A 27,794-nucleotide genomic window follows, 5' to 3' on the forward strand; every position below is an offset into this window, starting at 1 on the left:
CATATTCCAATTGCTCCATTTTGGTGCAATTTAAATGTGTTTAAAAAAATTAAGGAAAAAAAAAAAAGAAGCAATTGTGGTGCCATAAAAGGGAAAACAAAAAAATAAAAGAAGATGTAAATTGGTAGTGGGGAGATTCCCAGGGTTTTTTGGTGGGGTTTGTGGAGGTGCAGATGTGGGGTCCCCTCCCCTCTTCTCCCAAGCTCCAGCCCAGGCTCTGGGCGCCGCATGCAATGTCATCCCTTAATTGTTTTATCTGGCGATTAATTGGCTTTGAGGGGTTAATTACTGCCGAGGGGAGGCAGGGAGCTCTGCCCCTTGGGCGGCCGGGGCCTGTCAGAACAAATCAAGGTCTAAGTTGAGGCTCCATCCCTGCTTAAATAAAAAAATAAAATAGGAATTTCACCCACTCCATACTAGAAATCAGGGATAAATTGCACCCAGCTCTCGCTCTGGTGCCGAGGAAGGTCAGGAATAAATCCTGCAGTGAATCTCCCCCTTCCTAGCACACATCCCATTAAATCTGTAAGGACAGTCTCAAGGTACAGAAGATCCCAAAAAGGAGCAGCTTTGGCGGCGTTGTCAGTGCAGAAATGGCATTAATGGGATTTAAATACCTGTTAATGGGTTTAAATACAGAAATGGATTAATGGGATTAAAGGGGAGAGGAGCTGTTCTCCCTTTGCTCCCAACCTTGTCTGTGGTGGGTTGGGAGTGCTCAGGTGGCCCCACAAACACACAGGGAGGCAGAGCAGCAAGAAAACCTCTCCTTTAATTGCTGGGTTACCCTCAGGGTTTGTTCTGACATGACAACCCCGGGGCTGCCATGAGCAAAGGAGTGTGGGCTCAGCTCCAATCCCACTGCCAGGAATCCCAAAAAAACCTCCAGCTGCTTGTCAAGGGAAGAGTTAAAGAGTTAAAAAAGAGTTTGAAAGAGTTAAAAATGGGGCAGCTGCTCCCTCTGATCGAAATTCCCCCACTTCTTCAATAAAACAAGGAGCAGCCCAGCTCTGCTCCACACACACGTTAGAAAAATAGATTTTTATTGAAATTCTCCTTTTTTCTCCAGGGAGTTTTCTTCTCTCTTGGAAATAGAGACCAAGCAGGGTCCCTGGATTCAACCTGTGCCTGCATTTCTATCAGGATCAAGAGTTAAAAGCCAACTGGTGAATCTCTAACTCTAGAAAAGGCTGCGTACAATATATGGCTTTTGCACCTACATCCAGGGGGTTTTGCAGGTTGGGAGCTCATTTGGGACAAAGCCAGGATGGGGAGGGTGGCGTAGGATGAGGGGACAGCCAGGGACCACATGCAGCTGTGCACAAAGCCAGCCCGGAAATCGGCACATTCCCGGTGTGTGGGATCCTTTGGTTTGGCTTTGGAGCACCCCCAAAGCTCAGCCCCAGGGTTTGCTCCCCACGAGGGTTGGGTGCAGCGTGGACCCTGCTTTTAGTCCCCCAGACTGCTCCTGGCCCCCCAGAAATGCTCCTGAGGGGATGTTCTGGCTCGTGGGCTCTGAAATGAGGCCTGGACGAGCTCGTGGGGCCCAGCAGCTCCAGGGAAATTTCCCCCTCTGGAGCTGCATCCACAGGGAAGGGGGGCTTCCCCCTGTGGCCACACTGGTGGGGGTCATGGGCCCCCCCAAGGGCTGGAGCAGCAACTTTGCCTGGTGCTGTGGCTGGGGAATTCCAGGGAATTCTCAGAGAGCCAGAGGATGGCTCAATGGGCCACAGCCAGCGGGTTTGGGGACATTGCACAGCATGGCCTTGCCATCCCATAACCTCAGACAGGATCCAGGAGGGTGCCACACCCTTGGTCCATCCTCCCTTGGGAAGGCTGAAGATTCCATCCAAGGACAAGTGGAATCCTTGCAGGGCTGGGATTTTGGGGACACCCACCCCAAGGAGCTCAGCTCTGGATACACCAGAGCCTGAGCAGCTCAATGTCCCCAGGAGAGCCTGAGGGGACACAGACATCCCCCTGCCCTTCCCAGGAGGGCTGGGGCAGCCGGAACAGGAGCAGGGGACCCTGTGGGGAGCAGGGAAGGCACCCTTGTCCCCAGGTTGGCCAAAAAAAAAGCTCAGCGGTGGCTGGGGACCTGCGGCGGCTCATGCAGGGAGTGACCGACAGCTACAGCAGCACATGGAGGGTTAAAAGAGGAGCCACCCACTGGGTGGAATTAGGCAGAATCTGGGAGGACAGAGCCACCCCTGGGCGCCATCCCCCCGCTGTGGTCACCATCATCTGGGGTAATAATCCTCAGGGACCCCCGAGAGGTTGCGGAGCTTCAGGGCGGCGTCCACGGTGCGGATGTAGCCGCTGATGGCCTTCCTCATCTCGGCCGTGTAGGGGTCGTACTCCAGCTTCCTCAGCCCAGAGCGCTTGAAGTTTCCATCCTTCTGTCCCTCCACACACAGCAGCCTGTCCTCACAGGCCGTGACACCCAGCAGGGCCACCATCCTCTGCAGCTGCACGAACAGGTCGCGTTTGAGGTCCTCGAAGTGCACCACCAGCACCTTCTTGCCGTAGCGCAGCCAGTCCAGGGTGTGGGTTGCCCACCACGGGGCATAATTAGCCACAAATTCCGGCCATTCTGGGGGAAAAAAAGAGAAGGGGATGTGTATTGGGGTTTCACCCAATTAGAGAAAATGTTGGAGCCCAGCAGAATCCTCTGGAGGACTCGGGACCCTGGCAAAGGGCTTGGAGACCTTGGCACAGAGTCAAAGACACCCGTGCCTTTGATTTTAACCCATGGAAAAAACTACCAACTTTTGGTAGTTGTATGTTCGCACCTTGTGCGAATGTGTAAAAGCCACAAGGGTTTGAATAGAATGTTAGTGAATTTATGACAGGGTGAAAAATGTAGAATTTTGGGGTTTTTAGAATGGGGGTTCAGGAGGCAAGATGGAGGAATCTGGGCGTGTCCTGTTTTTCTCCTTCTTCTTCTTCTTAGCCTCCATCTTCTGCTGTGATGGTGGCACTTTTGGATTGGTTTAGAGTAGAGACAGACTGTCTAACATAGGTGATAGGTATTGGAAAATTATTGTAAATAATGTACAGTTTTTAGTATAAAAAGATAACACCATCCTGAGGGCGGTCAGTGTGCCACAGACTTGCTAGACAGACCTCAGCAGATCAGAAAAGGAATGTTATAGATAATAAACAATCTTGAAAACCACAGCTGAAGAAGACTGACTCCTTCTTCAGTCTCAGGGCTGGGAAAAAAAGACTTTACAACACCTCGGGATCATCTTGACCACAGAGACTCCGAGAAGAAAACTACCCAGATTTGTGAAGAAGGAGGTACAAAAAAGACATCTAACCCATGCCCAAAATTCTCCATCTTGGCACCCATATATCACCATATACTAAATCCCCAAATCTAAGTTTTTTCACACACTTCTAACAACTCCACGCCCGTAATCTCAGGGCTATCAATCAAATTTGGAAGCCTTCTCCATAGCCTCAGGTCAAATGCAGTGTTCTCTTGTGGGTCTGTGCCTTTCGGCACAGAAAGTTTAAAATTCTCAGCACCCAGGGTTCCAACAGATGCGAGTGGATGTTCCCTGTGTCCTCTCCCATCCCTGCTGGAACATCTCAATTAACCTTCTGGCTAATTGATCCTGCCATTCAAATCAGGTGGTGAGTGGGATGATGAGACACCGATAATCAGCCGCCTCTCTCTTGGCAGTGCTGCATTCAAGCTGCAGGCATCTCCCTCTTCCTCAAGTCCTCCCCACAAAACCAAGGCCTGATTAACAGCTGGACTGGGTTAAATTCCCTGAGGAATCGTTAACCACAGGATGTGTTCCATTAAACAGATCCAGGACAATTCACCTTGTGTAATCACAGCACATAAAACTTTGCTTTGGAGCCGCTCCAGGGACATCATAAAATTAATGCCATGGAACCAAACAGGGGTTTGGCCTCTGCAGGGCTGGTAATGGGCTGGGGGAAATGGGAGAACACCCACTCAGCACTGGGGGTGAGGCTGGAGAGAGGGCCCAGGGATTTTTTTCCCAAATTAGCCCCAAAATTAGTTATTGGGAGAAGAAAAAATATGGAGAGCTGGGCTGCAGGGAAGGCCAGAAATGGGACCCTCATGCTCTGTGTTCAGGGACTTCTCCAGCTGGGAACGGGGTCCCCAACCATGCAAGGGAAAATCTCCATCTTTCCCAGTAGTGGTTAATTAACCTGACAATTAACCCTAATTACTCCACATATCCTCTGGAAAAAATTTGGTGATATATTTGAAGTGCATCCAAACAAGGCTGTGCTGGCATGGTCCCCCTCTGGATCTCCCTCCCCTCAGAGACACGAAGCTTGGGACAGGCTGGGGAGGGGGTTGGGATTGGGAAGGCTCAGGAGGCTCCTTGTGCTCCGTGGACAGAGATTGGGAAGGCTCAGGAGGCTCAATATCAATTGCTGGTATACCAATCCTGGCTCTATCCCCAAATGGATGGGGAAAAAATCAACCAACAGGCTCCTGTGCCACCACAGTGGGGTCAGTGCCAGCCCAGGGATGTTGATTGAGGAAGTGGGGGACACCACACCCCACAGGTTTTATGGAATGGGGAGAGCAGGGCTGGGCTGTGCCCAGCACTGTGAGCACATGGAGATAACGAAATCCAGACACATCCCAGCCACAAGCAGCCAAAGCTCCCCTTAAATAAACTCAGAATTAAGGGTAGCAGATGTTCAATCAAGCTAAACATTTTAACTCTTTCCAATGAAGTCAATCCCACAACAGCAATTTGGAAATTGCTGTAATTAAGCAGCCTCTGGCACGCGCCTGTGCGTGGGAAAGGTGGCGGCTGGGGAGCAGCTGGACACGTGGAAAGAACACCTGGAAACCACAGGGATGGGCTGGGGACTGCCACCCCTCCCTGGGGACAGGAGATGCCCATCCTTGCCTGGTCCTGCTATCCTGTTCCATCCCTTCCCATCTTATTCTACCCAACACAGGAACCCACGACCAAGAGATGATGATTACACCAGGAGATGGCCCAAAACGGTGGCACAGCCCAAAATTTCCCCCACGGACACCCAACTCCAGCTCTGCTGAACTTTCCCAACTGTTGGGGAAGGTGAAACGGGAAAGCCTTATAAATATAATTGCCTGGCAAAAGATTTTGAGAATATAGGAACTATAAGTGGGATTGAAATGAAAGCAAGCTTTGAGATACCTCAGTTACTGAACAACTGGAAAACAATGGTGTGGCTGGCTGAAGGTAATCCTCTTTTGATCAAACAATACCCTCTGCTTGCAGGCAGGTCCAAGGGTCAGAGCAGACCCTACAGCTTGGCAGAAGGGGTCCAAAGAGGAGTTTTTAGGGTTTAAAATGTAACACAGTATGGTAATGTAATGATTCTTATAGGCTGTATGTAAATGCTATAGGATTTGTATATTGTACTAGACTGGTTAGTGAGAATCAGAATATTCAACACAGAAGAAGATTTATTGTATTGTAACAGGAACCTCACTCTCTTACACTTTTGGTCTCTTATCCTTTTACTCTCTTACCCTCTTACTCTCTCACCCTCTCATCCTCTCTACCCCTCGCTTCTCTCGGGCCTGCTCTGAGCTGTGGCTGGCAGCTCCCAGCAGGCCCCTGCACCCAGGCCCTTTGCAATAAACCCCAAGTTCCAGGACCAGAAGATTTATTGTATTGTAATGGGAACCTTGCTCTCTCATCCTCTTTACCACTCTCTTTATCTCTCTCTCCCTGTCTGGGGCCTGCTCTGAGCTGTGGCTGGCAGCTCCCAGCAAGGCCCTGCACCCAGGCCCTTTGCAACAAACCACAACAAGTTCCTCAACCTGGCTGCAGAGATCTCTTGTCTCCGTCCGTCCTGACCCCCCAACGCTCCTACACCCAACCAATTCCCAGAGGATTCCCTGCCCTACCTTTGCCCTTCCAGTGGGCGTGGGCGGCGAAGCCGATGTGCCCCCCGTACTTGCGGTTGAACTCGGCCATCAGGGCCTTGTAGGGGTTGCGGATGAGCAGGATGGCAGAGTCAAAGGACTCGATCTCCTTCTGCCCACTCTCGTGGGTCTTGATGCAGATGGTCCTCCCGCTCCTCCAGTGGTCCCGCTCGCCCTTGAATCCTGCCGGGATAGAGCTGGGATTAGTGGGAGTAATGGGGAGATGGGAAAGGGGGTCAGCTTGGGGGAAAGGAGGCTCAGGGGGGACGTTCTGGATCTGCACAAATCCCTGACAGGAGGGGACAGCCAGGGGGAGTTGGGCTCTGCTCCCAGGGGAAACCAGACAGGGTTAAAGGAAATGGCCTCAAGCTGTGCTGGGAAGGTTTAGATGGGATATAAAAGAAAATATCTGACCCAAAAGGTGATCAATCCCTGGCAGAGCTGCCCAGGGCAGTGATGGAACTCCCATCCCTGGAGGGATTTAAAACCTGTGTGGATGTGGCACTTGGGAACGTGGTGGCCTTGGCAGAGCTGGGGGAACAGTGGGATTCAGCCTCAGAGGGCTTTTCCAACTCAAAGGATCCCACAGTTCCATGAAAGGGAACATCACAGGGATATCAGGTTGCAAAATCCAGTTGGATGATGAAAGCAGCTGGGGCGTGAAGGAGGATTTGCATCCCTCTCCCAGATGGAAATAATTTATTTTCCCATGTTATGAGTCTCATAAAATTGATGAGTGGGTGGCTCACAGCAACAGGGGCCTCTCAGGGTGACATCTCCCTGGCCACACTCAGCTCTTGTGCCTGTTCTGAGGGGTCAAGGGCAGATTTAATGGCTATAACCTCCCTGAGCACAGCTGAAACTCTCCCAGAAATCACAGAATCACAGAATAATGAGGTTGGAAGAGACCTCTAATAAATAAAGAAAGGGAAACCCTTGTGCCTGTGGGGCAGGGGATCAGCCCAAGGTGGGGGTGATGCCATGGGGGGGTTCAGAGAAGGGACACTGCACTGGGCATAGGGCTGAGCCAGCATCAATCCCAGCCCCTGGAATGCACCTGGAGTGGGGGATAAGCTGGAAGGAGCTGTGTTCCATCAATTAGAGAGGTGTAATTGGCTCTCAGCAGTGGATAAATCTGCTGGTTGCCTGGATACCTCCTGGCCCCTCCGACAGGGAATGAACACGGAGCCCACGCTCGTGTGGCTCAGCAAAACCCAGCCAAGGCTTTTCCCACTGCTGCTGCCTTCCCTGGGATGCTGCTGCACCCTGGGGGCTGGGATATTGCTCCCTCGCTGAGCATCTCCCTCCTGCAAGGCTGGATTTGGCAGGAATTGGGAGGGAATGTCAGTAAAATGGGGATTTAGGGAATAACCTGGGTACAGACCCCACCAATATGGCACAGACACAGATCCCAACTCCACCACAGCTGAGGAAGAAGGGAGAATTTCCTCTCAAAGACACAAAAAATGAAGGAATAACAGGGGAAATCTTCAAGGTCTCCAGATAAAACTGTTGTGGGTGGTTCTAAACAGGAGAAGCTGGGAATGGGGTGGGTTATTAGAACCAGAACCCCCAAATGCTTTGGGTTGGAGGGGATCTTACAGCTCATTTCATTCCAACCCTCCTGGAAAAAGACACCTTCCACTACCCCAGCTTGCTCCAACCCCTGTCCAGCCTGCCCTTGGACACTCCCAGGGGTGGAGCAGCCACATCTTCTCTGGGCAACCCCTGCCAGGACCTCCCCACCCTCCCAGGCAGGAATTCCCTCACCAGGACACTCCAGCCCAAACCACCCCATGGAGCCGCAGCGCTCGCACCCAGCCCTGCTCCGCCCTTCCTGGGATGTCACCAGGGCTGTCCCCAGCTGGGGTGGCACCCCAGGAGTGCCCTCCCCTCACCTTTGTTGTACAGGGAGCCATCAAAGTAGTAGCTGCCGGTGTAGAAGCCGGTGGCCAACTCAATCAGGTGCCGGGCCCAGGTATTCCCAGCTCCAGGAAAACTGGCCAGGGCCACCAACTGCTTGGCACGGCTGGGCAGGAACCTCCTGTCCATGCAGCGGTTGTCTGCAGGGAGACACGTCAGGAATGTGTCATGGAAAGCTGCTGGTCCCACTGGGATGTCTAAGGAAACGCTGTCTCTCCCAGGAAAATGCTGGGGAAGGGGCTGGGCAGGGAAAAGGGGCCCTGCCTAAGGCTTAGAGGGACATCCCAGAGGGTTCTGGACACCTCCAAGAGTCCTAAACACTCAAAAAGTCCTAAGAGGATTTTTCCCAAGAGTTCTCTGCCATTCCCAGCTGTGAGCTTAGGGAAGGGTGACTAACAGGGAGGGATTCCTGTGCCAAGAAACACTCCTGCTTTTTCGATGAATCAATGAACAGCATTTCCAGCACAGCTTTAAACACCAAAGGATCGTGACAAGACTGAGCCAAAACCATCCGAATTTGAGTCCTCATTTGCTCTTTTCAGCCTTTTCCTCTCCCAGGAACAGTTTTCCTTTCTCCCTAGCTCCCTGCTCTCTCAGGAATGTTCTGCCTTTTTCCACCCCACATTTTTCCCTGGAGCTTGTCTGGATAGCAGACTCCCATGGGATCACAGAGAGGTGGGAAAACCATGGGAAAGAGGAATCCTGCCAGAGGCAGAATCTGCTGTGCCCTGCAGCTGAGCCAGGCAGCAACCGCAGCTCACCAGGGAAATTAAAACTTGCTCATTTTTAACGGGATCCTCACACTTAAGTTGTTGGCAATGATTAGGATGAGTATTGCAATTAGGGAAAATAGTAGGTAAGTGAAGACTTTTGTGACATAAGGGTCTGAGGCAAATCATGTTGCAAATTGTATAATAGATCATGATACAAAAAGAGCCATAGGGAAGAAGGTGAGTGAGTAGAAGTCTCCTTTCTGTCACAGACATCTTTTATGAAAAATCCTTTCCTTAGAATTTTTTCTCCTGAGAAGCTGAGAGTCCTCAGGAACAAAATGTAAACAATGGTTATCTGCTGCTGTGGAATGCAACAGGTGGATCTATGATTGGTCTCATGTGGTTGTTTCTAATCAATGGCAAATCACACTCTCTGTCCGAGCCACAAGCCTTTGTTATCATTCCTTTTATTTCTATTCTTAGCCAGCCTTCTGATGAAATCCTTTCTTCTATTCTTTTGGTATAGTTTTAATATAATATATATAATAAAATAATAAATCAAGCCTTCTGAAACATGGAGCCAGATCCTCATCTCTTCCCTCATCCTCGGACCCCTGTGAACACTCTCACACCCTTCTAATCACTCAAAATTCCCATCATTTTTAACCCGATGGGAATTTTGAAGTTTATAATGAATTTTCATCCTCAGAAGGAGAATGAAAATTCATTTTTTGGGGGAAAAAATGTGGGGGAGAAGCTCACCCTGCACTTGTGTCTGGTAGACCAGCAGGAAGTCAGCGGAGCCGCAGCTCTCGAACTCCTCGGCGGCGCATTTGTGCGCACAGAGCTGCTCGTCCTCGCGCTCGTGCAGCGGGAACAGCGTGCTGGGGAAGCCGCAGCGGCATGTGGTGCCCGCCAAAGCTGCCAGCGGGAATTCCTGCCGGGATGGGCACAAGGAATGGAGATGGCACCGCCCCCCAGCCATGGCAGGGCCTTTGCGCCCCCGCACTCGCCCTCTCTGGGCAGCGCAGGGTGGTTTGTAACAGCCTTCCAGAACGTTCCAGCATCATTCCAATTCCAGCATCATTCCAGAACATTCCACAATCATTCCAGAACATTCCAACATAATTCCAGAACATTTCAACATCATTCCAGAACATTTCCAGCATCATTCCAATTCCAGCACTATTCTAGACCATTCCAGCACCATTCCAGAACATCCCAGCATCATTCCAGACCATTCCATCATCATTCCAATTCCAACATCCTTCCAGACCATTCCAGCATCCTTCCAGAACATTCCAGCATCATTACAAACCATTTCCAGCCTCCTTCCAATCCCAGCACCGTTCCAGACCATTTCCAGCATCCTTCCAATCCCAGCATAATTCCAGACCATTTCCAGCATCCTTTCATTTCCAGCACCATTCTAGACCACTCCTACATTCTCCCAACTCCAGCATCTTTACACCTTATTTCCAACATCCTTCCATCCATTTCCAGCATTCTTCCAGACCATTCCACCATCATTCCAATTCCAGCATCCTTCCAGACAATTCTAGAGTTGTTCTAGCCCATTCCATCCCATTCCAGCCTCCTTCCAGCCCTTTCCAGCATTCTTCCAATTCCAGCATCTTCCACCTTATTTCCAGCATCCTTCCAACCTATTTCAAGCATCATTCCAGACCATTTCCAGCATCCACCCTCCATCAGTTCCCACTGCCAACTTTTCCCCTCCTTTTTGGAGGCACCACGCCCCAGGATGAGACCCCTGGACCAGAGCAGGACCCCATGGTGGCTCCTTTAAACGTCCCTTCCAACCTAAACTCTAATTCTGCGATGCTCATTCCCAAACTCTCCCAGGGCTGCTGCTGACTCCACTCCATCCTGTGGCAGGGACACAAATCCATTTATCCCTTTTTTGGATACACAAAAACGATATCCCTAAACCAGGTTCAGTTCTCCCAGTGGGACTGTGATGATGGTGATGGAAACAAAGATGAAGAAGAGGAGTTTATCCCAGTACCTTCTCCGTGCAGAAATCCACACATTTATCCACGGACATGTTGAGCATGAGCTGGCTGGCGGGCAGGGCGATGGAGACGTTTTCTGGTCGGTGGAAGCACCCCCGGAATATCGCGCTTCCATCTGGGAGAGAGAGACAGAGAGAGGCCCCAGTGACACTCCAAAAATGACACTGCTGCCACTCTGTGTGACACGGCATTCCCAACTGCTCCAGCGGCTCCAGCAGCGCAGCCACAATCAGAGCAAAACACTGGTAACAAAATCAGGGATATTTTTTTTTCCTGGGTGTTTTTATCAGCTCTGTGATACCAGGGATGGAGCAGGAACAGGTTTGGTCAGGCCTAGAATCCCATCCCTGGTCCTTGATACCCTCAGCCCCTTGTGCATTCCTGGTTGTTGCCATCCCCTTTCCCATTCCTTAGATATGAGGAAAGGTGAGCAGGGAATGTCGGTAATTATAATTGGGAGCCAAACGAGGGAGCACTCTCAGCTCTGCCTGGAATTCCCACACATCCTTCATCCTGCAGCACACACAGGAGACACTCATGTTGCTGTTTGGCCATGGGGAAACAAATCTCCACCCAAAATCTCCCAAAATTCCCTGAATCCCAGCAGGAATCCTTGGGGCTCCTCATTCCACCCAACCCCAGCCAGCAGCATCCCCACAAGGAGACTCCTGATGTTTGCAGCAGCAAAACCTCTCTGGACTCAAGAACCACTCTCCAAAAACCTCCACGGAGCCACAACCTGGCTTGGGAATGCGAGGATCACCCCTCCAGCACCAAGATAAGTGCCCCCCATCCCAGGGCTGAGCTGGGACCAGCCCCCAACTTACACCTGCGTGCGGACTCCTGGGCCAGCTCCAGGCGGTAGATGGAGAGCCGGTTGATGCCGCCGCAGGTGTTGCTCCGCTCCCCCTTGCACTCCATGTTGCACTCGGACTCGCTGGCGTTGGACGCCTGGATCTTGTGCCCGCAGTAGCACTCGGCCCCGAATTCCAGCCCCGCGTACAGGTACCCCCTGCCCAGGGGAAACGGGGTCTCAGCACATCCCCCCCCGGCTCCAGGGGGGTTGGAAGGAGCATTGCTGCTGTTCTGGGAGCAGCAGTGCATCCCAGGGATTCGTTTCTTTGGTTAATGATCCTTTTAGGGCACTTCCAACTGAAAATATCCAATCCTATCCTATCCTATCCTATCCCATCCTTTCCATTATTCCATCCCAATCTACAATGCTTTCATATCCTATCCTTATATATCCTTATTCTTTTCTAGTCTGTTCTATCCTATTGCTCCACTCCATTCCATTCCATCCTATCCCATCCTACCTCCTATCCTACCCATATCCTAATCCATTATATAATTTAATTCCATTTCTATCCTATCCTATCCTATCCCATCCCATCCTTTCCATTATTCCTTCCCATTCTGCAATTCTGTCCTATCCTATCCTTATTTTTTCTAGTCTATTCTCTCCTATTACTCCATTCCATCCTATCCTATTTCCCTATCACATCCTAATCCATCATATAATATCATATAATTTAATTCCATTTCATCCTATCCTATCCTATCCTAATCCTATCCCATCCTTTCCATTATTCCATCCCATTCTGCAATTCTTTCCTATCCTATCCTTATTTTTTTCTAGTCTGTTCTATCCTAGTATTCCATTCCATCCTGTCCCATCCTACCCTATTTTCCTATCATATCCTAATCCATGATATGATATGATATATGATATGATATGATATGATATGATATTCCATCTCTATCCTATTCCATCCCATCCCAACCCAAAGATCGATGGAGCCATTGCATAGGGATTCGTGGAGACAGTGGGAAAGATTGATGGAGCTGGTGTGCAGGGATTGAGAGGGACAGTGTGCAAGAATTGATGGAGATGGTGGGAAAGGGTTGCTGGAGCTGGTGTGCAGGGGTTGATGGAGTGTGCAGGGGTTCATGGAGGCCCTGTCCCTGTCCCCACCTCTCGGCACAGTTGTCCTGGCAGCGGAACACCGTCATCTTCTTGTAGTCAAAGAAGGACATCCCGCGCAGGGTCCTCTGCCGGGTGTTGTCCTCGTAGCAGCCGACGTACCGGGCTGGGGACACACAGGGGACAGGGTCACAACCCTGTGAGCCCACCCCTCTTGGTTTATCCCTAAATAGGGACGTGCAGCAGCATTCCCTGGTTGTTTGGTTTGGAAACTCTGGGTCCAAACCAGGCAGGGACAACTTCCACTATCCCAGGGTGCTCCAAGCCCTGTCCAGCCTGGCCTTGGACACTTCCAGACTCTCCAGGCACCCTGTGCCAGAGCCTGTCCATCCTCACAGGAAGGAATTTCTTTCACTGTGCCACTCCAATTCCAAGCCATGCTCTGGGATAACACTTCTCACCTCCTCCCTGCTTTCCACACCTCCGTGGGGTCCCTGAGCCAGCTCACCCCATCCATGGTGTGCTCCACGCACAGATCCCCCCCCATTCCCAATTATCCCAGCACAGCACAGACCTCACCAGTGCTGGGGCCTCCTTCCCAAGCCAGTTTGGAGGCCAAAGAGAAGGAAGATGGAGAGAAATGTCCCAGATAACTCCAACCACCAGAGCCATAAATCCCAGTTACTCCACACGACATTCCCACAGGGATGAGCAGATCCTGGCAGGTCAGAGGGTTCCAGTGGGTGTGGGATGGCTCCAGACACTTGCACGGAGCCAGTGACTGATGTGCATTACCTTCAATCCAGTGCTCCTGACATATGCGTGCTGCCACTTATTGGGAAGCCAGCTGGAATAATTAGGGACAGACAAGGACACAAGAGAAGGGGGAGAGTGGGGCTGGCACTTTGTAGGGAGAGCTGGACCTCTCCAGGAGGAATTTTGGAGCCTGCTGGAAACACAGCTGTGAGCAGACACACACATCCACCCAGTGATTGTCACTAAATTCCCCAAGCATCTCATTTTTCCAGAGCTGGGAATACAGGGATGGCTCCAGGTCCCTGCCTGGGGTGGCTGCCCCTCCATCCTCATGGAATTTTGCTTGGTTGTGTATCACAGGTGGGAATGGCTGGGCTTGTCCAGGAAGGCACCAGAGATGGATGTGGCTGAGGGCTGGGGTCTGTTCCTGCTTCCCTTGGCTTCACTGCCTACAAATCCTCCCTGGATGGAGGCAGGAGATGCCCCTTCCCACAGGGATTTGCATTGGCAGACAGGGCTGTTCCCCACCCACACCTTCACCTGACACTGCTGGGAGAGGGAGGAAGAGGAAGAGGAGGAAGAGGGAGCTGCACATCACTCCCTAAACCTGATTTTTGGAGCAGAATTCCCTCTGGAATGGTTTCACGTGGCAACCACCTCGTTAAGCTGTCCCCACTTAATTACCAGCACCATTAAATCCACCCGTTCCTGCCAGATATCCCAGTGCTCCAGAGGAGCAGGGAAGCGAGGGGGGAACTCTGCCAGCCACACCAGGAACACGGGGCACGTGGGATTTCTCAAGCTGCTGCATTTCTCTCCACACCATCCCACTCAGGAGCTGCCAAGACGCTCCAAGGGGAAAATGATATTCCCAGAGCAGCTGGGAGCAGATAAACCCAGGAATCCCAAGGCCAGCATCCCATCCCTGCTGGCAGAGCTGGATGAGGTTAATCTTGGAGCACACGGGACATATGGCCTGGGACATGGGCACTGCTTGGGGTGTTTATAGGGACAGACAGCCTGGCCTCAGGGACCATCTGCTGAGGCTGCACTGAAGTCAGTTTGCATTAAGAGAGACACCAAAACTCCCCAGAGACCCCTCGGAGCGGGGTCTCAACAGGGGAACCCCTTCAGCTCCTTTTAGCAGGACAAAATCCCGTGAGCATCACTTTTCCTGGACCAGGCATCATTCCTGGAATGAACAAACCACGTCCTGCTGGAGGAGGAGGAGAAGGAGCCCCCCAGGCCCTGAGGGCAGCCCAGGTTGGGGGGATCAAGCCTGGACCCCTGGGAAAGACCCAGTTTGCTCTGGGGTTGGGGGCTCCACCCAAATCCCACAGAATGTGCAGGTCTGGCCTACTTCAGGATAAATAAATGTAATTTTAAAAATCAGTGGGAATTATTCCATTTTTTCATCCTTGATCATTAATAATGACAAGACCCCAGCCAGGCAGGGATGTCCTGGCTCCAGAGGCCCCACAGCCCAGCCCTGTGTGCACTTCCATGGGAATCACAGCCAGCCCCTGCCTCGACACAACACCCACACAAACCTGGATTTTGGGTTGATTCAGGCCAACAGAATGAAAACTGAATTTGGCCCCTGGCAGGGCCAAAGGGTGGGAGGAAGATGGGGCACAGCTGCCACCCCCAAAATCACCTGTAACAACAAGGGGGGCTCAGAGCTCGGTGATGCACCAGGGGGAAAGAGTGAGGACAGTAAAATAAAAGCACATTATTGGCACTTGGAGAGGGAGAAAAGGAAAGAGGGAAGAAGGAGGGAGAAGATCCTTCTGGAAATATTCTCTGGACTGATGTTCTCCAGAACGGGGTGCTGCTCCCCAGAGCATCTCTGTGGGATGGGGGAAGAAAACTTCGGTGCTCCAACAGCGCGTGCACGTGGCTTATAAATTAATAAATAAATAAAGAAATAATTACACATTTCCTGGGGGGGATTGTGGTCCTGCCTAGCTCAGACACCGCTTCCCCAACTCGTGATGCCCTCATGGAGAGGCAAAAGCAGGGACACCCCTTTGCCACACGTCCCCAGCCCTCACCTCTGTCCTCCTCCTTCTCGCGGCCGCTCCTGCCCCGCACCGCCCTGCTCCGGGTGCCGCCGTTTTCCCGGGATTTCCCCCTGTCCGACGGCTCCTTGGAGGTGCTTTTGAACCACGGGCCGTGTCGTCGGGCCCCCGCCGGCATCGTGGCCGCCGCCTTGAAGCCGCGGCTGAGCTGCATCACCCCCAGGTAGGGCAGCCCCGGCCCCTCTGCGGCCGCGGGGCTCCGAGGGCTGCCCGGCACCCTGGGCTCCCCGGAGAAACCCGAGTGCAGGAACACCAAGCTGCCCGCCGCCAGGTAGAGCGCCAGCAGAGTGAAGAAACGCACGGGTCTGCGCCGAAAATAGCGCTGGAGTTTCAGCAAAAGCTTGGCCATAGCGTCTTCATCCCTTCCCCGGCAGCCGGCGCCGCGGGGATGATGCTCTGCGGCTCCAGGGATGCTGCGAGGATGGGGATTATCCCGCCTGGCTTGGAGGGGAATCCCGGCGAGCAAATGGGGTGAAAGCTGCAGGGCGAGGTCGTGCAGAGCTGCTGCCCGACCCTAAAAATGTCTTGGAGTGCTGGGGAAGGTGGATTTTGTCACCCCGCGTGGTGGCCGGGGTGTTCCAGCGCTGGCTGTCACCTCCAGCCCCCGGGTTATTCTCCTGCCCGGCTGTGCCCCGGGGACCGCGCTGACGGAGGGATCATGTTAAGGAAATCGAGGTTTGAAGGTGATTTGAAAGCCGATCGGCTGCCGCAGCTCCTCGCTCCCGGCGGCGGGGGCTCCGTCAGGCATCGCTGGGATGGGAACGGCCCCGCTGCCCGTTCAGACAAAGGATGGAAGGTGCCTGGACGCGCCTGGAGCCTGGAATGCTGCCCGGCACCCTTTGTGTAAGGAAACCGCTTTCAACTCGCTCCCAGGGCAAGAAATCTCCACCTGCAAGTCAAAGAGAGAGGCACACTCAGGAGAGCGCCCCAGGATGGTGGCCCTGCCCCTGCAGGAGGTGAGGAAGGCCACCTGTGGTCTTCATCGCCTTCCAGCCCCGAGGAGGGGCAGCTCCACCTCTCCCAGGTGGGTAACTGGGTGCAGTGGGAGCGGTGCTGGTGGGGTGAGCCCAAATCCCAGAGCCTGCACGTGTCTGCCTTATCATACAGGACAGGTGCTCCAGGATGGCTCTGGGATGTGGAAAATTTCCAGTTTCACCCCCACGAGGATGAGCTGTGCACACACACATTGCACCCCGAGATCCAAACATCTCTGCAGCAGCAGATCTCAAGTGAAATCCATTCATGGGCACTGCATGGATACCCAAGTCAATATTCCAGCATCCCACAGGGTCAGGAGCACAACATCCCTGAGTGTCCCTCCAGTTCCTCACATCCCCAGGGACTGGAGATTGCCATGACATCCTCTACCTCCATCCAGGAGCATTCCCTGGTGGCATTCCCACTCTGCCACCGGGATGGTGCTGTCCCAGGAGCACCAGGACCATCCCTGGTGCCTCTTGGCACAGGAAGGGCAGAGATGGGACAGTCCCCTCCAGCCCCACCAGGATGGATTTCCCTATAAATCCAGCTGGATTTCTCTCCTTCCAGCCCCCCCCAGCTATGGGAGATTTGCCCCAGCCCTTCCTGGGAAAATGCCACGTGGGAAATGCCCCTGCTGACACATCCCAGTGCCGGGGGTGTGCTGCCTGTCACGGCCTCCTCTTATTTTAGGAAAGGAGACGGAAATAAATGGAAAGACAAAGTGCCATTAGTTTAATGGCCTCTATGTTCCTGCCATCTGTCTTCAGTTGATTAAATAAAAAATATTGGTGGAACATATGGCATGAATTATACATCAATATTTTAATTTGGTTTCCCAGAGTGGTTATTCAGATACCTCCAGCTCTGCTGCGGGAATTTTGTGCAGCTCAGGGCTGGAGAGGCTGGGGCAGAGCAGTGGAGGGGCACAACCCCAAACAGAGCTGGAGTAAAGGCTGAGTAACGTCGGAGTAGCAGCATTTTGGGTTTTCCATGTGCAGGATGTGGCACCACCATGGCCATGGCGGGAGAGCAGCCCCCAGCCCGATGATCCCGGGGGTGTTTTGCTGCTCTCCTGCACTCCCTGACCAGGAATTCTGGCTCTCCTTTACCCAGAACAAATCCAACTTGCCGGGGTTGGGATGGGAGCTGGATTCGGGGCGGTTTGGGGAGCAAAGAGAGCGTCCCCAGGGCTGTCCCTGCTCCCCAGTGTCCCCAGTGTCCCCAGTGCCACCTCCCTGCCCTCCTCCCCTCCCCGGCTGGGCGCTGCCAGGCTCTGGCACAGAATATAAAGAAGGGGCTTAAATTACTCTCATTAAGCCATCTGGAGCTCATCCTTCTCCATCATGAACTGCGGAGTCACAGGTCAATTACTGCGCATTTGCATATATTCCATTAATGCTTCTGCTAATTGTCTGGAGCGGATAACGGGCTCCGGCTCCGGGCTCCCGGCTGCCGGGGGCGGCACCAGTGCTCCCAGTACGGACACCAGTGCTCCCAGTATCAGCAGGGGGGTATCGGGAGCTGAGGGATGCAGGAACCATCCCAGAGCGCCGTTCCCTGCATCCTGGGTTTTAAGGATGGATCCACCCCGTGCAGCAGCGCTGGGGTGAAGGAGCGGCCACCGCTGGTCCCCATGGCCACTGTCACCGCCACGGTGTCCCCAGGGGTCCCATCGTGTCCCCGACCCCGCTGTCTGAACCCTGCCGTGCTCGGTGCCAGCCCAGCCCGCGGTGTGGCCGGGGGACAGCGGTGACACACTTTGACATCCAGGCTAATGAAGCAAACGGGGACAGTCCCCAGCCAGCGCAATGCAGCGGCCTCAGCCCGGCCTTCCTGCTGCTGCCTGGATGGAAAACTGCTGGGGCAGCAGGGAACGGAGGGAATTATCCACCAGGGAATGATCTGTCAGCCCTTGCTCAGTTAGGACATACTGTGATCCAGCCTAAGGGAGGGATCCGGCCCTGGAAGCTGCAGTGTGGGAAAATTCCCCCAAATCCCCCCTGGCTGGCGGTGCCAGGGTTGGGGAATCCCTCCCTGCCCCCCCAGAGCCAAAGCACAGCGGTTTCCCAGGATGTGGGGCCAGTGGGGATCAGGGAATGATTCCCTGCCTAGATCCATCATCAGACTCCCTCCAGGAGCCAAAATCCTCATCCATCAATGGGATACCTGGCTCTGCCTCAGAATAATCCCACCAGCAGCCGAAATCCTCATCCCAGCACTGAGATACCCAGCTCTGCTTCAGTAAAATCCCACCCAGAGCCAAAATCCTCCTCCATCAATGGGAAATCCAGCTCTGCCTCTTTATAATCCCACCAGCAGCCAAAATCCTCATCCATCAATGGAACACCCAACTCTGCCTCAGTAAAATCCCACCAGCAGCCAAATTCCTCATCCCAGCCCCAGGATACCTGGTTCAGCATCACTCCACACCCAACCCACCTCTCTGCACGATGTCAGCTGTCCCCAGGGTGAGGAAATCCTCGATAATTTACCAGCTTTTCCCAAGTTTATCCATCCCTCTGCGCCTGGAGAGGTGGGAGCAGGTCCGGGAGCAGCGGGAGCACGATGAGTGAAGGGCCCATCAATTATGGATTTGGGGCTTGTCTTCAAATTGCCCTGCAATTATTGGGCGCCAAGGTTCACTGGTCTTCAGGCACCACCTCCCAAACACCCTCACGTGGCTCCCCCAGCCAGGGAGAACAAAGGGCCCATTAAAACCAGCAAATTAACCACCAGCAGAATTCCATTAGGAGGAGGAGAAGGCCACGGGAATATCCAGTTTCACCCCCTCATTAACATTTCTTATCACAGGGACGGCGAGAGAATAGGGCTGGCAAGCGGAGGGGCGGTGACATCAGCGGGGTGACCCCACGGGAGGGCTGTGACGCAGGGACTGACCCGGTCCCACGCCATGGGGACATGGGGACAGCAGGTTCTGGGCACCCTGGGAGTGCTGGAATGCCTCTGCCAAGCCTGGAAATGCAGTGAAGGATGGGGGAAAAGAGCCCAATCCATGGGGTGCAGGATTTATGGGACACAGGACCTAGGGCATGGAGGTTCCCTGGATATGCTGTCACCAAAAGCCACCCACTTGGGTGCAGGGACCACCAGAAATCCTCATGTCCCTGTATCCCAGAGCAGTTCCTGCAGCTCCATTTCATCCCCAGCAGTGACTCCAGTACAACCCCCAGTGACACCAGCACAAACCCCAGTGACACCAGCTCAAACCCCCAGTGACATTGGGCACCCTGGGCACTGCCATCCCTCAAACCTTCAGCCTCCATCCCCCAGTGCCAGCCTGGAATTGCTGCCCTGGCAGAGTTTGGGCAGCCCAAATTCCAGGTGGAGTTGTCCATCCTCTTTTCCAGCCTCATGGAAATGGATTGTCACCCTTTTCCACTCGTTAAGGAAGCAGCAAATGGGATGCATGGGGCTGAATTTAAACCCCATTATGGCTGGGAATGAAGCTGAGATAAACCAGGATTATTCCAGCCCAGCAGGGCAGACCTGGAGCATCCAGAACCTTCCAGTGCCTCTCCCAGGGGCCAGCCGAGCACAGGGAGCTGTCAGTCCCCCTCAAATCAAAATCGAGTTTATTTATTCTGCTTTTCTCTGCCTTCGTTTTGCTGAGAAATGGATTTGTGCCTCCTCTCCTCTGGGGGATGCCTTAAAAGCAGCTGAGTCAGCAGCTCCCAGACTCATCCCAGGATCAGATCCTCATCCTCAAGGGTGAGACATTTCCCATGCCTGGACTTCCCTGTGGAGCCACCAAATCCCCTCCACAGGCCAAACCAGCCAGGGATGCAAAGGGAAAACATCTCCTTAGGGAATTATTGGCTCAATTTGAAGATCCAGGGCAGGATTTGCCCATCTGCTGGTGGATTTTTGTGGGGGATTTCCATTTTGTGGGGTTTGCGAATCCTCCTCCTTGCTGGGAGTCCATGGAGGAGTTTGGACTGGAATTAAGGAGCTGGTTTTGCTTATGGATGAAAACTGATTTTGAAATATTCTGGGGATTTATCGGTGGCCTCAGCACTTTCCCAGGGCGAGAGGCACCGAGATCCAGAGGGATCCAGATCCAGCAGGATCCAGGATCCATTCGGGTCTGCCCCAGACTAATTGATTAAGGTCTCTAAAAGGCTCCTCTGAAATGAGGTCGTGCTAATTGCACAAGCTCCTCTCAGTGCTCCCTGTGCTCTCCAGAGGACAGAGCCCACAGGGCACCAGCCCCGTTTCTGCCAGGGCTGAGCTATAAATAAACCCAGGAACACCAGGATGGATCCTGCCCTGGCTTATTCCACTCACTGGACAGAGCTGCACGAGCCCAGGGCCTGCAGCCTGGCCCAGAAAGGCAATTCTCTTTAATCAAGTTATTTAAGGAAGTTTAACCCCATTTTTAATTATGACATTGAGCTGCCTGGCATTGCAAATTCCCAGAGCTCGACCCAAGGGATTCTGATTCCTACCCAAGGGATGCTGATCTCCACCCTGGGCACGCTGATTCCTGCCCAAGGGATGCCAATTCCTGCCCAAGGGATGCCAATTCCTGCTCTGGGCATGCTGATTCCTACCCAAAGGATGCTGATCCCCACCCTAAGGATGCTCATTCCTACCCAAGGGATGTTCATTCCTGCCCAAACCCCACATCCATGGGATGGCACAAGGTGGGATCACCATGATGATTGTGGGGAATTTGCTGTAGGACAGGTGAGAGACTCCCAAACCAAATCCCAGCTGAGATGAGCAGGCTGCTCCAGCCCCCAAAAGCAAAGAAATGTTGTTCCCTCCAGGCCACTTAATTCCCAGGTAATCCCATCTCCATAGCTCTGCTCCTTTTCCTGGGTATTCTCCTCCACAATGGCCCAAGTGGAGCTGAAAATGGGGAGTTTTTTACTTCGCATTCTGCTCCTCCACCCACAATTCCATCAAAGCCCGTTCCAGGTTCTTGGAGGCTGAATTCCCCTCACAAGTGTGAAAAGCAGCTCATAAAGAAAAATGGTTTAAGTCATGAATCATTTAAAAAAGCACCCGGCCCTGCCGAAGGCAGGGAAGGAAATAGGGGAGGAAATCGCCGTGGATTGCAGAGATTTGGGCAGGGAGAGAGGCCAGGGAACTGTGGGATGATGGAAATGAGGTGGCACAGCCGGGATCCAGCTGTGGGACTCGCTGTTCCCCTCCCAGCATCGTTATGATTTTCATTAATTAATTAATCTGCAGCAACCCCGGGGGTCTGGGTGTTCCAGTTCTCTCCAGCAGCGTTATCCCATCTGCCCGGGGTGTTTGGGGTGGGGCTGTGGAAGGAGCAGGAAGCTGCATCCTTTGGGATCGGGGTCATTAAATTTGGGTGCGGGATCCCAGCCTTCCCCCACCCCATCCCTGCCAGCTTCCAGCATCCCTCCCCTGAACATTCCTGCTGCTTCATCAGCCCCATCCCTGCGTCCAAGGCTGAGAAACCTCCATTTCCCCGTTAATTCCCTATTTTTGGGTGGTATTTTGGAGAGGCCACCCCGGATTGCGGGGTCTCAGTGACACCCAGGGATGCTCCCAGTCTCCCTCTCCCGTTCCTTCCCACCCTCCCGACGCTCAAGCCCTCGGAAAAGGTGATGTAATTCCTTCGGAGGACGCTGAGTGTCTGTGACAGGCTTTAACCCGAGCAGTTTTCACGTCTCACGTTCGGGGGGTTTCATGCCCAGCCTGCAAAATCCAGGCACGGTTTTCAGTCAGGCTTGGGGAGCCGGGATGTGCATGCCAGGGAGGAGGAGGAGGAGGAGGGGGGCGGGAGGAAGGCCGGGGCTGTTCCCTAGGGAAGCACAGCTGGATCCCAGCCAGCTGCTGGCTCAGCAAAGCTCCCCGCAGACGGAGCTGCCTGAATCCCGGAGGAGAAGGAGGTTTGGGACACACGGGATGGACTTTTCCAGAGGCAGTGCTGGGGCTGGAGGGATGCACGGCCCTCCCTGCGCTGTTCATCCTCCCCAAATCCTCTGGGCTCTCCATCCATGACCTGCACGTCCCTGTGGCTGTGGGAAAGCATTCCTGAGCCGCAGCTGCTGGCACATCCCGAGCTGGCAGCTCCTGATTCCAGGGAAAGCCAGGACTCTGCTGTTCCCCTCCTTGTGCTTAACGAGGAGGAACAAACCCCGCAGCAGCCAAAGGGTTTCATCCCGAGGTTTGGAGCAGTCCTGGCCCCAGGATTCACGGGGAGGTGATGAGAAACACCAAAAGGAGAGGGAAATCCGGGTGCACCCAGCTGGACCTGCCTAAATCCCATCCCAATGGGATCCACGGGGACAATCAGGGGATTTGGGAAGTGTGAACCCTCATGGATGTGACAGAAAGCTCTTCCCTTGGGAGCACCCAGCACGTCCAGCCCAGGATGGAGCCCCCAAGGGCTCCCCAGGTAGGGAAGAGCAGAATCCAACCTCCCCACAAATCCCACGCTCAGGTCTGCTCCATGGAGATTTGCCTCAGCCCTCGTTAATCTGGGATTACAGCAGCACTGGGGCAATTAACTAACGAGCTTTTGCAGCGGCAGACAATGCCTTGCACAGCCCACAGACATTAATGGAGTGAGAAGGAGGATTTCGTGCAACACTTCCCTCAAAACCTCCTTCCCCAGGAGAGCTGATTCCTCTCTTTCCCCTCATCCAGGCAGGGATCTGCCATTCCCATGGATGCTACAGGCTCATCCCTCAGCACCTCCTGTCCCACACTCCCTCCCCAGCCCCAGAGAGAGCCAACACATTGGGAAGGACAAATTCCCACCCCAGAGCTGCCTGCTCTGCTCTGGGAGTCCCTGCTGGTCCAAGGGGGCTGGGAAAAAAAGATTTTCCCAGGATCTGGACTGAGCTGGGGACGGTGCTGAACACTCCTGGATCCTGCCTCATCCCTGGGAATTGTGACTCTGGATGGGAGCCTGGAGCTGCTGAGGCTTGGCACAGCTTTCCATGGGGAAAAGATCCCCCAGGAAGAAGGGAGTATTTTTCTGTGAGAGAAAATCCATCCCCAAATCCTCCTGTGGGGGATTCCCATCTGCCAGGATCCCAAACATCAAGGACCCTAAAAGACAGGGACATTCACATGGATAAGCCCCCCTGGACCCAGGTACCTGCAGCCTGGATGCTGCAGCTGGATTTGGGTTCTTGAACACCGGGATCTGGGAAAGGCATCCCAAAAAACCAGAGCAAAACCCTCTGGGGAATTCTTCCTGGGCCTAATAACTGCTAGTAATATGTGGAATATTATAATGTAATGTATATAAAAACCACGGTAGGGGCTAATAATATAACAATATTATAATAGAATATAATAGAACAATAAATCTAAAACCATAGCATCTGCTAATAATACATAAAATAGATGTAATACAATCTATATAAAACCACAATAATTGCTAATAATATATATAATATAATAATATACATTAAAAAAACCCAACAAATGCTAACAAATCCTGTCTTGGAGGAGCTCCTGGAGCTCAACAGCTTTGGATATTCCAAGGGAGAGCTCTTTGCCAAGCCCAGGGAAGGGACAGCCCCTCATGAAGGATAATTCCCAGCTAAATTCCCAGAGGAAGGAAGGATGCAGCACTCACCAGAGGAGCAGGTGCAGAGGGCCAGGGCCAGGCTGTGTGGGGGCACCCCGGGGCTGTAATTCCCAGGGCCAGGCTGGGATTCCCAGCTCTGCATTGCCAGCAAAGTTTCTTTAATCCTGCCTTGACGGAGGCCGGGGTTTACAGGGCTCAGCTCAAGGTTACCTTCACGCCGTTCTGCAACTGCCTCTGCTCTCCCTGCTCATCTCTATGTTAAATTATTCCCCCAAGTTGCCAGCATGGATGTGGGAAGAGGAAAATAAACAGGGGAGAGGCTTCTGGCAGGATTACGTTCGCTTATGTTCCTTATTTCCCCGGCGGAGATGTTCCTGCACAAAGTCTGGGAAGGAGGATGAGGATGAGGATGAGGGGAGCTCTCTCCTGCATGGCTCCCTCAGCGAAGCAAAACCCTTCCCAAACCAGCGGAAACCAGCGAAAAATCCCTGCCGGGATGAGGCGGGAACCATCAGCTCCCGCAGAGCCGGGGGGGACCCGGTGCCCCCCAAATTCCCGCACCCGCAGCCGCCGCTTCCCAAACGCAATTCCCGGCGGGCCGGGCTCCTGCCGACCCCAGCTCGCCGAGCTCCCTAGTCCTTTTAAAAATTTTATTTTGCGCAGGAGGGCTGGGGAGTGGGGGTGGTGTTGTTTGTTTTCTCCTCTTATTTTTGGGTTGTTAATTTGGGCTTTTTGGGTTTTTTGCTTTTTTTTTTCCCCTTAGACCCGGTTTCAATGCTCTCCCCGCACCGGCAGCTCCTCTGCTCCCTCCCCCGATCCCTTCTTCCTCCCCCGAGCGGTTTTTCCTCGCTCGCCTCCTCCTCCTCACCGTGCCCGGGCCCTGCTCCCGGCCGCTCCGGCCGCTCCATCCCTGGCTCCATCCATCCCTCGGTGCCTCCATCGGGAGCGGCGGGGCCGGGGGGGCTCCGGGCGCTGCCCGCGGCCCGGCCCCGCTGCCGGGGGGGCTCCGCCGGTGCCGGTACCGCCCGGGGAGGTTCCGGTGGTGCCGCTGGGGCCGAGGAGAGCCCGGCCCGGCTCGGGTGCTGCCGCTCGGCTCTGCCCGCAGCCGCTGCCGGGCGCCGCTTCTTAACGTCTCCATCCAGCGGCTCCGCTCCCTCCGCCGGCTGCCGGCCTTAACCCCTTCCCTCCCGCCGCCCCGGTTGGATATATATATATAAATTTCAAATTTATTTCTTGTTTTCTCTGTTTTTCAGGGATGCGGCAGCACCGGGAAGCAGCGCTCGGGTGGTCCCGGCCGCTCTGCTGCCCCCAAAGAGAGGGATGCTGAGGATGGGGATCCCCCCACCGGGAATCCGGTTCCGTCCTCCCCGGCACCCGGGACCGGCCCAAGGGTTATTGAATGGAGGCAGCAAGGATTAAACCTACATTTAAAATATAAATAAATAAATAAATGTAGGTAAACACGTACATTCCATATATAGCTACATATATAAATGTAAATACATTTATATATATATATATATATATATTATAAAGTATATATTATGAAGTATATATATTATCATTAAGTATATATTTATTATTTATATATAAATAATAAACAAATATATATTATATATTATATAAATATTTAATATATATTTATATATTTAATATGTATATTTATATAAAATGTATAGATAAATAATATATAAAATATAAATAGTATATAAATATATTTATTCTAAATAAATACATTTATTTATAATAAATATATACAGCTACATATATAAATGTAAACACATTTATATGTGTATATATTTATTATAAAGTACATATTATAAAAATATATTATTATAAAGTACATATTTATTATTTATATATAAATAATAAATAATATATAAATAAAAATAATATATAAATAAAAATAATATATAAATATATTTATTATAAATAAATATATCATAGCTAAATATATCAAAATAAATAAACATATAAATATATCACGGGATATATCTGTGGGTATATTTGTTTGCGTATATGAATTTTTTTTTTTTTTAGGTGCTGTCAGATCAATTAAAAATTAATTCCAAAACTTTCTGAGCCTGAGAATAAAAAATTGCGACTTAAAAGGGATTAACTTGAGCGGGAATTTTTTCCCCACCCCTTTTATTGCCAACTTTAATCGCTGGGAGGAATTTTAGGGGATGCTTGTGGCAGCTGGGACCCGCATCCCCTTCCCGGTGCTGTGATCCCAATCCCTCAGCATTCCCGGCTGTGGCGCACAACGAGTCCCTCCAGGTGAGGAGAGAATTCCAAAGGGCTCCAGAGGAACCTCCTGACGCTGATTAGGGCAGCACCTTCTCCCAGATCTTTGGCAATCTCCGCTCCCAAAGCCGCATCCAGGGATACGAGCTGGGAGCGCGGATTTTTCCCGGTACCAGGAGGACGGGGGGTGTCCAACACATCCACGGGGGTTCCCTCATCCCGCGGGGATCCCCATTCCTGGAGGATCCATGCAGGATTCACATTCCTGTGCCCGGATTCACCCGGGAGGGACATGGCGCTCGTTTTCATAGGAAACCAGGCAGGGAATGCTCAGGGAATGCTCAGGGAATGCTCAGGGAACGCTGCCTCAGTGCCAGCCTGGGGATAAGGAGCTGTTTTGTGCTATTTTAATCCTCCCGGGATCGTGTCCGGCCACGCAGCGCTCCCTCCCTCCGGATAAACTCTGGGAATTGCGGGAATGAGGGGAGATGAGACCTCCCCCGAGCTGGGCCAGTGGATCCCATTGCCCAAGGGCTTTACAAACTCACCCATATTCTCCCCAAACCCAGCGATTCTTCCTTGTATTTCCTAAAAACAGGGATATTCCCCTCCCTCTGCAGCTCCTTAGAGGGTGTTTGCAATTCCAGATGCAATTCCAGACCCCTCTCCTGATGGGATCACCATCTGTTGGAATAAAGTTTGCCTTCCCAGGACCCTCCTGGGACAGCAAATCTATTTTCCTTATGGAAAAGGAGAATGGTCCTTATGGGCCATGGTGCAATGGAAGCGATTCCCAATCCCTGCTCCCAGCGATGCTGCACCAGAAGGACCCAATCCCACAGGGTTTTCAGGGGTTTTTTAATCCCAAAAACATCGAGGTTATTGACAAGGGACTTTTGACATTGGCCTGAAGTGTCCCCAGATAAATCCCTACGTCAGGGACGCTGGGTTTTGAGCCAAAAGTGATTGTGGAGGTTCCTGGCACCAGCCTTATCCAGGGAAACGGAGCCAGTGGCTCCCAGTGCCCAGCACCGGGGTGGATTTCAGTGGAAAAGGGCAAATTCTGAGTCCCCACCCCTGTGGGGACACTGGAGTGACAATCCCCTCCTCCCCAGCCCTGCATCCCTCATTTTTGGGCACTAAAAAACCTTCTAATTACCTGAGGGCTCGGGAAAAGGAGGATGCAGTGCATTTTAATATTGAAAAAGCTGCATCCAATCTCGTTTGGAGGATTAGGAAGTGCCAGCACACACACACAAAATAAATAAAAAAAGCTGGAAACAGGACGGCTGGAAAGATCCTCAGCAGAAAGGTCAGAATCTCCAATTTAAATGGGATGCCTGCTGCTGTTGCGCTCTGCTCCATAACGAGCTGGGGGTGTGGGAAAACTAATTTTGGGATTGAAGCCACATTTGGGGCCTTTTGGGAGTGGAAATTCAACTTATTTTTCGGCTGAAAGGGAATTTCTCTCCTGCTGGTCCCTGCCATTCCCGTGGCAGATGCTGGAGCAGCATCCCAGAGATTTTCCAGAGGTTTTGCCTCCTTCCCAAGGATGAGGCTGTGCTTGTGCTTCCAGGTCTGGGTTATTAGGGAGGTGACATCCAGGGAAGGGCAGGATAAGGAGCCTCATTTCATTTATTGGTGGATTTATATCCCTGCTGACCTCCCAG

General features: G+C 52.5%; 1 protein-coding gene across 2 annotated transcripts; it reads right to left on the reverse strand.

Annotated features, from left to right (window-relative positions):
- Nucleotides 1-1,026: 1,026 nt before the first annotated feature.
- On the reverse strand, nt 1,027-24,871 carry WSCD2 (WSC domain containing 2). Of its 2 annotated transcripts, none has more exons than XM_054288869.1 (9): nt 24,746-24,871; nt 15,327-16,242; nt 12,568-12,682; nt 11,420-11,604; nt 10,586-10,707; nt 9,322-9,496; nt 7,822-7,986; nt 5,906-6,106; nt 1,027-2,593 (listed from the first exon to the last, which is right to left on the reverse strand). In XM_054288869.1, the coding sequence occupies exons 2-9, from the start codon at nt 15,700-15,702 to the stop codon at nt 2,241-2,243; spliced, it is 1,692 nt and encodes a 563-aa protein (XP_054144844.1). In that variant the 5' UTR covers nt 15,703-16,242; nt 24,746-24,871; the 3' UTR covers nt 1,027-2,240. The 2 variants fall into 2 exon arrangements, with proteins under 2 accessions (XP_054144844.1, XP_054144845.1); XM_054288870.1 differs by lacking the exon at nt 24,746-24,871 and adding an exon at nt 23,926-24,528.
- Between the last annotated feature and the right edge of the window lie 2,923 nt (nt 24,872-27,794).

This window comes from Melozone crissalis, unplaced genomic scaffold, assembly GCF_028551555.1.
Source record: "Melozone crissalis strain CALT ecotype California unplaced genomic scaffold, PUWL_Pcris_2 ptg000063l_1, whole genome shotgun sequence".
In the NCBI taxonomy this organism is placed as follows: domain Eukaryota; kingdom Metazoa; phylum Chordata; class Aves; order Passeriformes; family Passerellidae; genus Melozone; species Melozone crissalis.

Excerpts from the sequence above, each read along its gene's own strand:
- WSCD2 (XM_054288869.1), bottom strand. The coding sequence starts at position 15,702 with ATGGCCAAGCTTTTGCTGAAACTCCAGCGCTATTTTCGGCGCAGACCC. Across the intron at positions 11,605-12,567 it reads CAGGACAACTGTGCCGAGAG|GGGGTACCTGTACGCGGGGC; the intron begins GTGGGGACAGGG and ends TCCCCTGGGCAG. Across the intron at positions 9,497-10,585 it reads TGGATTTCTGCACGGAGAAG|GAATTCCCGCTGGCAGCTTT; the intron begins GTACTGGGATAA and ends CCATCCCGGCAG.